This window comes from Limanda limanda, chromosome 14 (assembly GCF_963576545.1).
Source record: "Limanda limanda chromosome 14, fLimLim1.1, whole genome shotgun sequence".
Classification (NCBI taxonomy): Eukaryota; Metazoa; Chordata; class Actinopteri; order Pleuronectiformes; family Pleuronectidae; genus Limanda; species Limanda limanda.
The window spans coordinates 21,716,696-21,731,312 of record NC_083649.1 but is presented as its reverse complement, the minus strand read 5'-3'; the positions used below and the strand labels follow the sequence as shown (position 1 = coordinate 21,731,312).

The 14,617-nt window shown below is 42.9% G+C and overlaps 2 protein-coding genes across 2 annotated transcripts; one reads left to right on the top strand and one right to left on the bottom strand.

Moving 5' to 3' along the window:
• Nucleotides 1–51: 51 nt before the first annotated feature.
• ftr82 (finTRIM family, member 82) lies at nt 52–5,866 on the bottom strand. Its single transcript, XM_061085212.1, has 7 exons — nt 5,023–5,866; nt 3,395–3,490; nt 2,984–3,217; nt 1,917–2,076; nt 1,763–1,819; nt 1,468–1,539; nt 52–1,352 (listed from the first exon to the last, which is right to left on the bottom strand). Exons 1-7 carry the CDS (start codon nt 5,611–5,613, stop codon nt 832–834), a joined length of 1,731 nt encoding a protein of 576 aa, XP_060941195.1. The 5' UTR covers nt 5,614–5,866; the 3' UTR covers nt 52–831.
• Nucleotides 5,867–7,570: 1,704 nt separating this feature from the next.
• On the top strand, nt 7,571–14,617 carry ftr83 (finTRIM family, member 83). The gene is made up of 8 exons (XM_061085213.1): nt 7,571–7,586; nt 9,943–10,615; nt 11,226–11,321; nt 11,525–11,758; nt 12,004–12,163; nt 12,246–12,308; nt 12,855–12,923; nt 13,758–14,617. Exons 2-8 carry the CDS (start codon nt 10,040–10,042, stop codon nt 14,282–14,284), a joined length of 1,725 nt encoding a protein of 574 aa, XP_060941196.1. The 5' UTR covers nt 7,571–7,586; nt 9,943–10,039; the 3' UTR covers nt 14,285–14,617.

Genomic DNA, 14,617 nt, shown 5'->3' with positions numbered 1-14,617 from the left:
TTGAATGCTTATGTCAGAACAGATAAATAATCTTGAGAACACAACAATGGATTCATTCACTTAGCTCTTTATTTCGAACTATAAATGAATAATTTTGTTACAAAACAACTCTTTTCTGGATAACAGTTATACTCCGGTTGGCCATTATATAAGTAAACATATATGCAAATTTAAATATGGATTAGTTCAAGTGAAAAACAGCTTTTAGGACTCAGCAACTGATATACAGGTAACATCAAAATACAATGAAATGACACTGAAATATTCAGAATGTACTGAAAACATAATACCTGTGAATGCAGCAACGTGAACATTATACAAGCTGCAATGTGTTTTAATGTATTCTGCAATAACGTTGGGCAACAGAGTAATGACACATACGAAAAGGTTCCTCAGGTGATCTCAAGGGTAGAGTCATGATGAGTTACAATAACATCATTATTTGCAATATGTCATACCCTATGTTATAATTGTGAATCTAAAACTAATAATGTATGATATATTATCTGTGGACATATAATGTTTACTGACATCTTGTAATATTATTAACAGTTTTTATCTGATGCTAAATGGAATAACACTTTTCTTTATATTATACTGTACTTATTAGTTAGTATTTCAGTAAGGTCTGAGAAAACTAACATGAAACAGTGATTTGACAGTGGAATGCAAAAGGTAACATGTGGGGTTAAACAATATATACACATTTGGAAGGATGTTTCTCTAAAAAATAGGTTTGGTACAACTTTAATACTTTGCAAAATAATATATATATTCCAAAAGCTTTGCTGTGTAGTGTAAGAAATGGAAAATATTTTCAAATGTTGACGATCACTTGATGTTGCAGATCTTGACTGAGGTCCCGACTCCAAAACCTGGATAGAGGGGCTCAACAAAGGTGGTCTCGAACCTGTGCAGGAGGGTCATGGTGCTGCTTATGCTGTAAAATGCCAGCACACCCGCAGAGTGGTCCAGGTACATTCCTATCCTGGGGGAGTGGGGCGCATTGATGGACTTATCCACCCGGTTGTGCCAGGCAGAGTAGCCCGAGTCGGAGCAGAGGAGACTCCAGGATTTGTCGTTGTAGCCCAGCAGGCACAACGAGCCCTTGCCCTTTCGGCTGATGCTCCTGTAGGCCACTCCGATGGAGAACTCCCCGCTCCACTCGATCTCCCAGTAGTAGCGTCCACCAGACAGGGCCTCCCGGCACAGCACCTGGGCAAAGCTGTCAAACCGCTCCGGGATGTCTTCATAAGGCTGCAGGTCCCTGGTGCGGATGACTTTTCTGCTGTTTTCAGAGATGAACAGTTCCTTGTAAGCCGTGCCCGAGTCTAATTTCAGCTGGCAGAAGTCTAGGGGAAGAATCAATAGATTTTTATTGCATTTGTTTGCCAAATGAATTGAAATTGAATATTCTGTTTAGACCTAAATTGACACATTTCCTGTAAAATACACCGGATAACTTACATTTCACAAAGTCTGCTCTGCTCTTGGGCTCTGCAGGAGGAAGGTTGTTCACTGCCATTTCTTTGCCTGCAGCTGAAGAAGCTCAGAGTTAGGTCAATATGAACTGCACACACCCACACACATGCCTTTAATTCTTATCTTAATGTGGTTGTTTTTGCAGTGTTTGAAACGGAGGAATGTATGATGCAAATGTTCTGAGGCGTGTGTTGAAGACTTTAGGGTGACAACGCTGTCAACACATATAATAATTAACCTTCTTCAGTGGAATATCGCTATAGGACGTGAAAGTGCTCACCTCTGCTCTTTCTGTCCAATGTCCGACTTTCTGTAGTGTACACTGGCACCTCACTCACTGCAAGACATAGCACATTCATAATCAGCAAACTGTTGGTGTTGGTGTTTTATACGCATTATGTACAGGTGGTATATTTCTGGTGGGAAGGTCACACCTGACTTGGAGATCTTAAGCAGCTCCTCTCTGCCAAACTCCTCGAGGCGATCCTTGATCTCAGACACAGCTTTCCTGACAGCCCCAAAGGAAAAGTCAGGGTTGACTGTTACTTTGGGAATGAAGCCATCGTCGGTTGGAGTGCAGAGGTAGTTGAAGTTCTAATGGGAAGAGGAAAGCGTTGTCATAAACAATATTCTCTTTAAATATCAACACATAGAGAGGAAAGTTGTGGATCAAGTGGTGTCAAATATTTTCCCGGAAACTAGATCTTTTGTTTTTTTACTCAATATTTGAACGTTATTATCTTATTAAACACACCGAAATTACATGCTGTGAATGGCACATCAAAATTCTGCTGTGGATAACTATTTATTAGCATGTTAACAAAAACATCTGTCACAAAAGGACTTTGGTTTTGGTGGTGTCATCATAAACAGGGAGAGCCTGTTAAGTGATGAGCCATCTCATAAAAAGCAACACCCACATGTGCTCATTATCATGAATCATAAAACTAATTACTTCAGTTATTACTTCACAGTGAGATATTAATTCGTAATCAACTTAACTCAGAATAAAAATGTAGAGGTGTGACAATGACACATTAAATTACTATTATTGTGTCTTTATTGGACGAGACCATCAGTGAACCATAGCACCATAAAAACTCCAGATGTATTTGTTCTTGGTTAGTCGAGCCCAAAGGAAAAAGATATTTGAGATCTAATGTTGATACCTTTATAAAGGAGTGAAATATTTCCTATACCCATTCATTGGCCCATATATATCTTTTTGAGGCTTTTGAGGCTTGATATATTAGAGTTTAATCATTCATAACCTTTATTACAAATTAAAAAAAAAAATATGAATTAAATATAAACACAACCATACATAACTTGAATTAATAAAATAATGCACTTTTTACTGCATTTACTATTCTGTAAAATAAAAACGTTCATTACGGCCAGCATGGCTATACCAATATGTTTGTAAAAGGCTCATATTGGCCAGTATACTCAGCCAACAGATATATATCCTGCTCTATTCCCTTTTAAAACGGTGTTTTACCTGCAGGAAGTGGATGTGGTCCTCCGTGCTGTAAAGCTGCTTGAGCCCCGACTCCTTTTTCTTCAGCTCATCAATCTCGAGTTCCAGTCGCTCGATCAGAGCCTCGGCCTGGTTGAAAGCCGCCTTCTCGTTGATGCCAATCAGCTTGGTTACCTCCGACCTCATCCTCTCAATGGAGCGGATCATGTCCTCAAACATCTTCTGGCTCTCCACCATGGCTCTGTGGGCTGAGTTCTGGACACAACACAGAGGAAGTTAAGTACCTGTCAGAAGCAGACGCTGGCTGGTTTGATTCATGATGAGCAGTGCAGTCATGGTAGACATCTTAGAGCAATGTTTTGCTTTTCTGTCATGATCCGAGACAGATGGTTGGCAGAAAGACACACTGAATTATCAACATGGTGTCCTCACCTTCAGGGAATCCACTGCAGTCTTCAGTTCTTCCAGCTCCTTCTCCCTCTCCTGGCCTTTTTGTCTAATCTCTGCTTGGGAGATGCCCAATAGTTTCTGCAGAATAAAGGAGCATTACACAGACATCAATTTCACTGTTTTCTCACATGCACTCCCAATGCTGGAAGTTGAACTTGATTCTTTTAGTTTTTTATGCAGTGCTATAATGTAACATCACTTCAGATTCACAATATGTCGTTGATGTGCCGCTTTCTTAAACAAGTTAAAAAGCCCAATATTTGTTGTCCCAGTTCAAACATTCTTTCTCATCAAGGAATATGTGGGCAGGCCCTTTGGCATGTTGAATAAACCCTACTCAAAGAATCTTCTTAATACAGGCGGCTTTTATCTCGGAGGGAGCAAGGAGGGGGGTGTCTGTAATGGAATTCTGTCAGGAATGCGAGTCTACCCGCCGCCTGACTTTTTTTTTAAAGAGACGTTTCAAGGTGCACACAGCACTGACGCGCCAAATAGAGGGGCTTCTAATTCAGCTTTTTTACTCGAGCCCACCGACCCATTCTTCAAGATAAGCTTGAGGAATGTGGGGAATCTAGGGGGGGTGAGGGAGGGGGGGGGGCATGAGAGGGGGAGGGGAGAGAGCGAGAGAGAGAGAGAGGGAGATGGAGTGAGATGGATGAGATTCACGTTGTAAATCTTTGGAGGAGAGAAACCAGACTTCCCGTGTTGCAAAGACAACAGTAGGATGAGTTATTACTGCATCATGCCCTAAGAATCCGTAAACTGATGTTCTAGGCTGCCATAAAAAATACCCTCCTCCTCAATTACTCATGTATAACAGCCATACGTGTTCCCACCGATGCAGATTTACACTGCAGCATCTTTTGACAGTGTTGCCCTACAGTGTTGGGCAAGGCAACCTGACTGGGATGTGGTTTGAGTGTTGATTTTCAATGTGGTCACAGCGCTGTGACCGCTCGATCATGCGGCACTGGAGAGGGTCACGACTCACTGACATTCCAGTGTCGTTACCAGACCCACTCCCACAGGTGGGAACCGGGGCAGCGGCAGGAAGTTTCAGTTGCAGTTTCTGTGTATCTATCCCACAGCTGGGACGCCCCGTCCTGTGAGAAGCGGTTCTCAGAGGCGATAACTAGAAGACCCCCACCCACCCCAACCCACCCCCCGGCCTCAGTACAGCTAATCAGAGAGCTGGATTTGTTTTGGCGGTGAATGCCTGCCAGGGTAGCTGATAGTGTTGGTGAAATGGGTCAAAGTCCAAGCAACGGTTTGTAAAGCATGGATAGGAGTTGGGCAAAAACACAATGCTTGCTTGGATTCAAGTGCCTTCAATGACAATAAACAGTATTTTCATTCATCAGTTATGTGAATCTTTGTGAAAGTTTATCTCTCTTATCTCGCCTTTGAAAGCTGAAGTGTCCCATGACACTGGTTGTGCAGTTTCAGCACTGTACTGTCTCACATGCAGCTACTTATCTTTTTTCCCACATTGTCCCGCACTGAGAAGCTGAGTGAAAGTGATTTTTCTAACAGGTTACCAAGACTATTACTGAGCCTGAGGGTGTCTAATCTATCGAAAGAACATCAGCAGAGACAGGAGGAATTCTTACCTGTTTCTCCCCCCTCTCGGCCTCGGCAGAGACAATGTCATGGCCCTTGTGCTCACTGACTGTGCAGATAGCGCAGATACACATCTGGTCTGTTCGACAGAAGAGCTCCAGGGACTTCTGGTGCTGCGGGCAGATCTTCCTGTCCAAGTTCCCCAGCACCTCCACCAGCTTGTGCCTCTTGAACGTGGCTGATTCATAGTGAGGCTTCAGGTGCTTCTCGCAGTAGGACGCCAGACAGTTCAGACAGGACTTCACAGCCTTTAACTTCTTCCCAGTGCAGAAGTCGCAGGGGACGTCGTCCGGCCCGGCGTAGATATTCCCCTGGGACATGTTGAGGTTGAGGTTCAGGCCGCTCTTTTTGATCTTCTCGGCCACCATGCTCAGAGTGGCGTTGGGGCGGAGCACAGGCCTCTGGGTGAATGTGATCTTACACTGGGGACAAATGTAAATCCCTGTGTAGTCAGCTTCATTCCAGTAGCCACTGATGCAGTCCATGCAGAAACTGTGGCCACATGGGATAGCCACGGGGTCCTTCAGGAGGTTCAGACACAGGGTGCAGCTGAAGTAATCTGGAGAAGTAGGATCAGCCATTGTGATGGGACTCCAAACACAGTGAGACCTGTGGAGACAGACAGAGAGAAAGCTAGAAGTAGATAGACGCTCCGTCGACTGTGCCTGGGAGCCCGCCCTCAAGAGTTTGGTACAGCCTGCCAGGGACAGGACCTACTTGTATTTCTGAATTCCAGAGGTTATTGATTGAAAGCAGACAAGGCCCTCCCCCTGTGCTGGGAGTATATTGAGCCCTGCCCAGTTTAGATAAGCAGGTTGAGCAAGGAGGGAGAAAGAGAGAGAGGGCGAGAAAGAGGGCAGGCAGACAGGAGAGGAGAGAGAGAGAGAGAGAGAGAGAAAGAAAACAGACTGAAAGAAAGCGAATGAATGAAGTGTGAAAGGCAAAAGAAGTGACAACTAGTGTGCGAGAAAAAAAACGCCTCCATTTTCCCTGCCATTTCCTTTACTCCAGAATTTCTCCCTGGGCTCGACTGTGGATGAATTGCGCGCACACTTCTTGGCAGCTGCATTTCCACCTATTGTTGTCAGGACAGAATCGCCATTGTCTCAAACCGGTTATAGTCCGACAAACATCAGTGTGGACGAAGGTACTGTAGGAATTCAAGGGACCACCCTATAAACAAACATCCCTGCTTAGTGCCTCTCACCAAAAAACTTGCTCGAAAGCTAAACTTGCTGCAGGAGATTTGTCCGAGAGCAAAGTACAGATCTGTTGTATTTACACAACGGCCGGTCAAACCAGTCAGCTCACTTGCATGAGTCAAATTGTCAACTGTAGAGATGTATCTGTTTGTGCAACAGCAAGGAAACGTCATGGATGAAACACCAATCGGCAAAACACACACACATGCACACACTTTCACAAGCAGGACATTCCTGTGGGTTGCAGGTGTGTTGTTGCACCGGGTGTTTTGCATATTTGTGCGCATCCCTCATCACGAGTTAGGTCGAATTTTTTTCATTCTTGTCATTTTCCTTTTGACAGAGTGAAGTTTTAATTTAAAAGGAGCTCAAGGAGAAGCCTCTGAAGAGCCTGTGTAACATGAAGTGTCTGCTGACATCATTATCGCTTCTTATTAGCATTTCAATTGGGCCTTTTCTACTGGTTTCCACCAATACCACAGGCCCATTACAGTGAAGAAGTATCAATCTGTCGCTCAGGATTACTTTGGAACTCCCAACTGTTAAGAAGCTCGTTTGAAATAAAAGCAAAAACGCTCTAATGTATTTTACATTTACAGCCTGATCTCAAGTCACTACTGAGAAACACGACTGATAATTAACGGTTGTTTAAACTACATTAGCTCCACCTTGACTTCAAACTGAGCATTACTTCATACAATAGGCAGTTTCACCTCTCCATATTTGGTCAGGTTTCTGATAAGCCAGTTTTTCCTTCCTTCCTTCCGCGTGAAGGGAGCGCTCTGTGCTTACAGATTAACTACCTGTTAGAGGATCAGACGGACACACAGGGTAAACACTTTGGATTTCACATTGATTTATATGAGAGGTTCCAACACATGTTGAATGTTTGATATGTGCGCAATTTTTATATTGTGCTACTTTTTATGCTAAACTTTTAATGTTGTAAAGTGTCTTTGAGTATCATGAAAAGTACTCTATAAATAAAATGTATTATTATTATTATTATTATTATTATTACTATAATTATAACTATATTATTATTATTATTATAAAAAAAATTTAGTCTCTGCACACAAGAAAATCACTGGGAATGTCAATGTGAAGCATGATTGTGTTTAGGATACAAGACACTTTAATGACACCCATCTCCCGAACAGTGGCACCACTGTTTCAGGTCACAGTGTTCTGTACTGAAACTCTGCAGTCATCAGGGGCTGAGTTCAAGTTCAAGGTGAAAGGCCAAGCTTCGTTATGGTGCAGCGAGTGTGCTCTCTGCAGGGCGAGTGCAGGAGAGCACAAAAGGCAAACGGAGGAAATGTGGACCCACTCAAGCCATGCACTTACTGAGTGTGAGTAATAAAAACAGGAAACACAATTTTAAACGGGCAATGGGCAAACGGGGAGAGCATTTAGTCGATGCTGGTAGATTGGCAAAGAGTTCTGAAACACACACAGGCTGAAGGCGGAGGAAAGACTGTTCAGTAAACAGTTGTAAGCAATACCGTTGTCACGACAACCTCAGCCAGAAGATGAGCAGAAACCAGCAAGTGAAAGTAGAAAACTACAGTCCCATCTTAATTTTAAGTTGCCAAGATAACAGTAATTAGACATTAACATACAGCTCAAATTATGTGAATATATTATGTGTGCACAAGGTTTGTTGAAAATCCTTGTTTTACCAAGAAGCTGAACTATACATGTTGAGCAAATATTAGTCCAAATTTAGTCAAACTGAAACTTGAAATTTGACCCGAGCAAAACAGAAAAACAATTTTTTTTAGTGTGTACTTTTGAGACAAATGACAAATCTTTGGATTGTGTTTGGTCTCACAATTCTGTAGCCAATTCTGCCCACTCCATCCCTGTTTCTTAGGCAAAACTATTTTCAACAGATGCAAAAGTCCAGGAGAAACTCACGTGACTCATATATACCTGTAGTAAGTGTAAGCTTACAGATCCTTCTTCCCCATAAATATTTATTTTCATTATTTATGTGTGGCCAGTTGGGTTGGAGGACCAAATTTCTAAAAAAGTCTTGAAAGACAATAATAAAATATTGTAATTGAACAATGTTTAATGTCCATTAAGTGGACACCTGAAGTGCCATTTTGAAAGTTGCTGTTATTTTCTACAAAACTAATTTTAAATCTTCAGTGGCACCGAAACTCTGAAAACTGACTCAATTCAACCATTACTAAAGATTGTTGTTGCATTTGTCACGATCAATAAAAGTCTTGCGGTCACACTTTCTGAATTTACATGTGAATGGGTGCGATGCACGCATATTAAAATATCAATTGATGTTATCAAATGTAACAAAGTATTTGTGTAATTAATCCTTGCACATTTGAAATAGTGATCTTAATTTTGTTAAGTCATATGAAGATGAGTTGTACAAGCAAATTTTGATGGTCACGTTATCTTAACCAAGAAAACACAAAAACTGTGGATCTTTTCGGGACAAATTACGATGGAAGAAGACATATTTTGTAAAGACAAAGTTTACACTACATTATCCTCTCTATGTGAAGTGAAGGTTGATGAGTATGGCCCTTGTGAGTGTAAATTCTTGTCAAATCAGATATTAAATTTAGTGTAGCATGTCAGTTGTAGTTAGTGTTGTTGACGGACAACAGAACCTGCAATGCCTGGCACTCTGCTCCGGCCGTGCTGGCTCTAACACAATGGAATCTTTTAAGTAGGCTTTTCGGCCCTCCTGTTATCTGGGCTATCAAGTGTAGTTGCATTCCTATCTCCGTTTCAGCAGCACTGAAACTCCATTTTGGCAGGGAGGTGTGTTCGCTGTGAGATGAAATATCCAAAGGAAGGTTTTTCAACACAAGAAGGAATTTTCTATTTTGGGTATATGATTCAGTTTACAGCTCGAAAGGAGAATTTCCCAGTGTTGACAAAAAACTCCATGCGTCCTTTCAGAAATAAAGAGAAATCTGTGGTAATGAGATGCAAAGGAAAAGTAAAAATAGTTAATAATTAACTAGTAACAGGCTACGCTGAAGGTCAACCTCACAGTGGCTCAAGAAGACCAAACAAGTCTTTCCAAAGCCAACACGTTTATTCGGCTTCACCCAACAGTGTCAGATGAGTCTGAAACCCACAGCTAACCAGCAGAAAATAATCTGTATTATTGTTATTAGACATAGTGGAGAAAATAATCACTCTATATCAATGTCAGGGTTGTACTGTGACTTGAGTGGGTATCAACACATGTCCAAAGAGAACAGTCTGTCACCAGGAAATCTGTGACACTCAGCAATTAGAGCCTGGTCAACGGTGGACTGTGACACGCCTGTGGTTTCTTCACACTGCGTTGTTTCCTATCTGCTTCCTCCCTACTACTGAACTCTGTACTTCTTTTACACACCTACCTGTGGGACGCAAATACAACGAGCAATATGTAAATCAATCATTTTGCTTTCCTCTCCTGCGCAGAGAGGAAAATACAGGAAGTGTATCTGGATAGATTTTGGTTCTTTTGCGTGTTTCAGTGAGAGTAAAAAAAAAAAACATATCACAAAGAGACAATAGACAAAGCCAAACCTCATGATCACACATTTCAGTCATTCTCTTTCGACTCTGTAACGAATGGAGGCATGTGTCCTTCCTTGCCCCGCCTTTGTTTTACTGGTTTCGGCTTAACCTGTTTAACCTCCCTTTCTGTTTACTCTATATAACTCACGACCGCAGTGCCTGTGGGATCACTCTGCTACTGTGCTGACACCAGTCACCATCTCTCTTCTCGGCATCTTCACTGAATTAGAGGGAACAGCACCGGGTTGCCCTCATGTCATCTGACCAGGACAGCTGCTACCTGTGTAAGGAATACCTCAGGGATCCAGTGTCCATCCCATGCGGCCATGTCTTCTGCTCCATTTGCCTGAAGACCTACTGGGACCATGCTGACCACACGGGTTCGTTCCAATGCCCAGAGTGCAAGGTCTCTTACAACAAGAGGCCAACGCCAAGACGCATGGCGGGCTCCCGGCACTCCACCATCCAGCGCAACTCGGAGACTTTTCCACCTCCACCCCCGTCTCCTGACTACAACTACGCTGGACCCCAGGATGTAGGGTGTGACATCTGCATTGGCAAGAAGCATAAAGCCATCAAGACCTGCCTGATGTGTCTGGCCTCCTACTGCGAGAAGCACCTGAAGCCTCACTTCGAGTCTGCCACTTTTAAGAGGCACAAGCTGGTGGATGAGATCGGCCACCTGGACAGGCAGATCTGTCCCCAGCATCAGAAGGGTCTGGAGCTTTTCTGTCGCACTGACCAGATGTGCATCTGCGTGCTGTGTACGGTGAAGGAGCACAAAGGTCACGACATGGTGTCTGCCGAGCAGGAGAGGGCTGAGGAGCAGGTTGGTAACATTTAACTTATCCCTGGCCGGGTGTTGTATAAACACCGGAAACACGTCCCAGTTCATGCGGATCCTAATTTAAATTTGACTTATCTCAATGAATATTTCACTCAAGATATTAACCTGTAGCTAAAGAAATAGTGTAAACAGAATAGGCAAATTATAACTTAAAAAATATTCTGTAAATGTATGTCTTGTTATCGCCAGGTTTGCGCCTTGGCTTTTTACGTAACTGTAAGTGACGACAGTGGTCTTAGACTTGTGTTGTTATTGCTAAATGCGCCTAGCTTTTTACGCACACAAATATTTTGTGAATCAACTGTGGCACATGTACCCACCATGGCTCATTGCACAAGCAGAACAATGGAAGGTACGGCATGAGAGAGCAGTTTACAGTATGTGAAACAAGCCCATAAACTGCAGCCTCAAGCCTTTTCTGAGAATTGCCCGCACGATAAGAAGGCTGCTCCCTGCACGTACCAACAATGTTGTGCAATTTACATTTGTGTCAAGCTGTACGCTACTGTCATAAAGTCTCATGTTTAGATCTCAAAATTAATTGGTGTCATTAATTTAAACAAAGTCTGTTGTTCTCTCTCTCTCTTCATAGCAACGGCTTGGCGCCACCCAGGCTGAGATCCAGGAGAAGATTCATGACCGACTCAAGCAGATGGAGGAACTAAAACAAGCAGTGGACTCACTCAAGGTTTGTGCCACTATCATCCATCATGCATGACTAAACCAGACTAACCACTCCAGATGGGAAGTGAAGTGACAGTGAATCAACTAAGCAATAAAGAAAACATTCCTTCATGTCGGGCTGACGACAGCTTACTTAAGTGGGTGCTTGAAAAACCAGTGCGACACCCCAGTTGATGTTTAACATGCCTCCGTCTTTCTCCTGTGCAGAACTCGGCCTCAAGGGCGCTGCAGGAATGCGAGAAGATGTTCGCCGACATGATGCGCTCCATCGAGAGGATGCAGCAGGAGATGACCAAGCTGATCTCCTCCAACAAGAGGGCGGCGCTCAACAACGCCGAGGGCCACTTGGAGCGTCTGACCCACGAGATCTCGGACCTGAAGAGGAGAGACAGCGAGATCACCCAGCTGTCCCGCACTGAGGACCACATCCACTTCATCCAGGTAACTGACGACCACTGAACAAACACATTAAGACACCTTATATTCAGTTAGGTCAAAGTTCCTAGCTCACAATATGATACTGCCACACTTAAATAGGCTTGTAAGATAGGCACACTTATAAAACATATTGTTAATGGTATTTTTCAACTTTACATGTGTATCAGTAACTCGGAGCTGAAAATGTGATGTATAATGATAAGTAAAAGAATTATCCTAATGATGAGCTGTTTCTTTTTTCTCATTAGACCTACCACATGCTGATCGCTCAGACAGAGGCAGAAGAGCTGCCCACAGTCACCGTCAACCCCTACTTCACGTTCGGCCCCGTGACGAAGGCCGTCTCCGAGATGAAACAGCACTTGAATGAATTCAGCAACGAGGAACTGGTCAAGGTCGCCAAGACAGGTGAGAGAGTGGACTTATCCTCAACTTATCACAACCTCAACTTATCACAACTGTTAACTCGTTCTTTTTCTTCTTTTTGCAGTGAACAAAATGACCTTCTGTCAACTGGACGAATCCAAAAAGAAACACAATAAATCAATAAAAAGTGAGTCAGCCATTAACTTTCCTGTCACTGATTTTGTGTGCACAACAAAGTAATGTGGCAATAATATGCATTCAAAGAACTTCCACTTTTTAGATATCTTATACAAACTTCTTCTAGATAATCCATTAAGGAAGTATGTAGAAAGTACATGGACTCAAATTCTGATTTGATTACAGGAAAGAACAACGGATTTACAATTTCCTCTGTACTCAATGGGCTTTGTGTCGTCCTGTTGCTTGTTTAGTCGTGGCCAGAGCACGATATTCATGAAAGGGCAGACTGAGGTCACTCAGCTGGTTAAATGTTTACCTTGAATAAGTTTACATAAATTGTTCAGATCAGCGTCATTGACATTGTAACAGTCACAGTATCTGAGTTAATACAACAAAGAATATCCACACTACCCACATTATACCAGCTCTCACTACCGAGCTTGTCAAAATATAACAACTTCCTTTTGTAGTAATGTTGATTAATAAAATTATGTTACAGAACATAATACTTTTTAATAGGACTTAACTGATATGTATATATTCACTTCCACAGGTGATGAAGCTGTCATGTACAAGTCTGTCCCGGTCCAGGAACCTCAGCACAGGGAGGATTTCCTGAAATGTGAGTCACAGTTTTCTGCACTGACACAGTTCACGGCTCTTCCTGTTCCTTTCCCTGCACGAGGCAAATTAGATGCTGCTGGCTCAGACCTTGTGGTTCACCACGGAAAAATATTTTTGTCACTGCTCTGTGGCGCAGTGTTGATACAGACAGAGTAATCATTGATATACTGTATGAGCAAGCAATAGAGTTGCAGTTTAAGTGTCCCATGTTTTTAATGAGGGTGCAAAACAGATGTTGTTTACTGAGTAGTCTTATTAGAATAAAAAAACAGAATAGGTTTTTCTAGTATCATAAGAATACTCAGAACTTGGTTATTCTGTTAGCCAGTGTTTACTTCCTATTCTTGGGCCTCGTCTTTGAAGTCAGACTAGAAAGGTGCTCAAAGGTTGGGGGTCTCACTTTATAGTCAAGTATGCTCTTTGTTAGATGGACTTCTGTCAATGCTCAAACTCACAAACAGTGTCGATACCTCTGGCATTCCAGATAATAGGCCGGGCAGATCTAGCCGAGCCCGCCGGGTGTCCCACCAACTGTGACCTGCAGACAGCAGGCAGGTGACATCCAACCCCTGGGGTTCATTCTGAGTTCTGTGTATACAGTCACAATGTCCCCCACTTTTCTCTGAAATTATGTCAAACCATAAGTTAGCTAAACATTTAACCAAAATTAGAGATTCCTAATTACTTTCTGCTAACCCCTGCAACCTTGCAGCTGGTGGTGAGGGGGTGCTTTATCTGCTGTGAAACACGGACTTTGCCCATCTTGGATTTACTCCTTTACATTTAAGACAAGCAATGTCAGCTAAACCCTTTCTCTCCTGTCCGCTCCTAGATGCCTGTCCGCTCACCCTCGACACGAACACAGCCTACAGGCAGCTCTACTTGTCTCGAGGCAACAGGAAAGCTGCCCTTAAGCGAGACCCCCAGTCCTACGGTGAGAGCCCAGCCAGGTTTGACTCCCTGCCCCAGGTCCTGTGCAAGGAGGCCCTCACTGGAGGCGCCTACTACTGGGAGGTTGACTGGAGCGGGGAGGGGGCAGCCATCGGTGTCAGCTACAAAGGCATCAAGAGGAACGGCTATGGTGACACCTGCCGCATCGGATACAACCGCAAGTCCTGGAGCTTGTTCTGCTCTGATTCCAGCTACTCAGCCCGCCACAGCAAGGACCAGATAGAGATCAAGGTGCCTTACTCGTCTCGTATCGGGGTGTTCCTCGACCACGCTGGAGGAACCCTTGCTTTCTACACTGTAGGGGACAACATGTCTCTCATCCATAAATTCAAAGCTTCTTTCAGTGAACCTGTCTATCCAGGCTTCTGGGTTTGGTACGAGTCGGCCATCACCATCCTCCAGCTGTGATTAGATAACCCACTTCCAATAATCAATGTACAACAGTGATTCGATATTGTCATGGAGAACAAAACTATTACCACTGATGACATGTTTTTAATTTTTTTACATGATTGGATATGTTATTTTTAGACTATAGAATATGTCTTTAGTATCAGGGGACCTGTTTTTAATGACTGTGAATATTCTACAAATTATCATGTGTGGAATCTAAGGTGAATGAAGCATTTAAATTATTTAAAACAATGAAGGTTGTACTCAATTGAACTGTATTTTGTGATCATTTATAGAGGATAGATTACACTTGCAGCACATGCATATTTTTTCTATCAATAAACATTT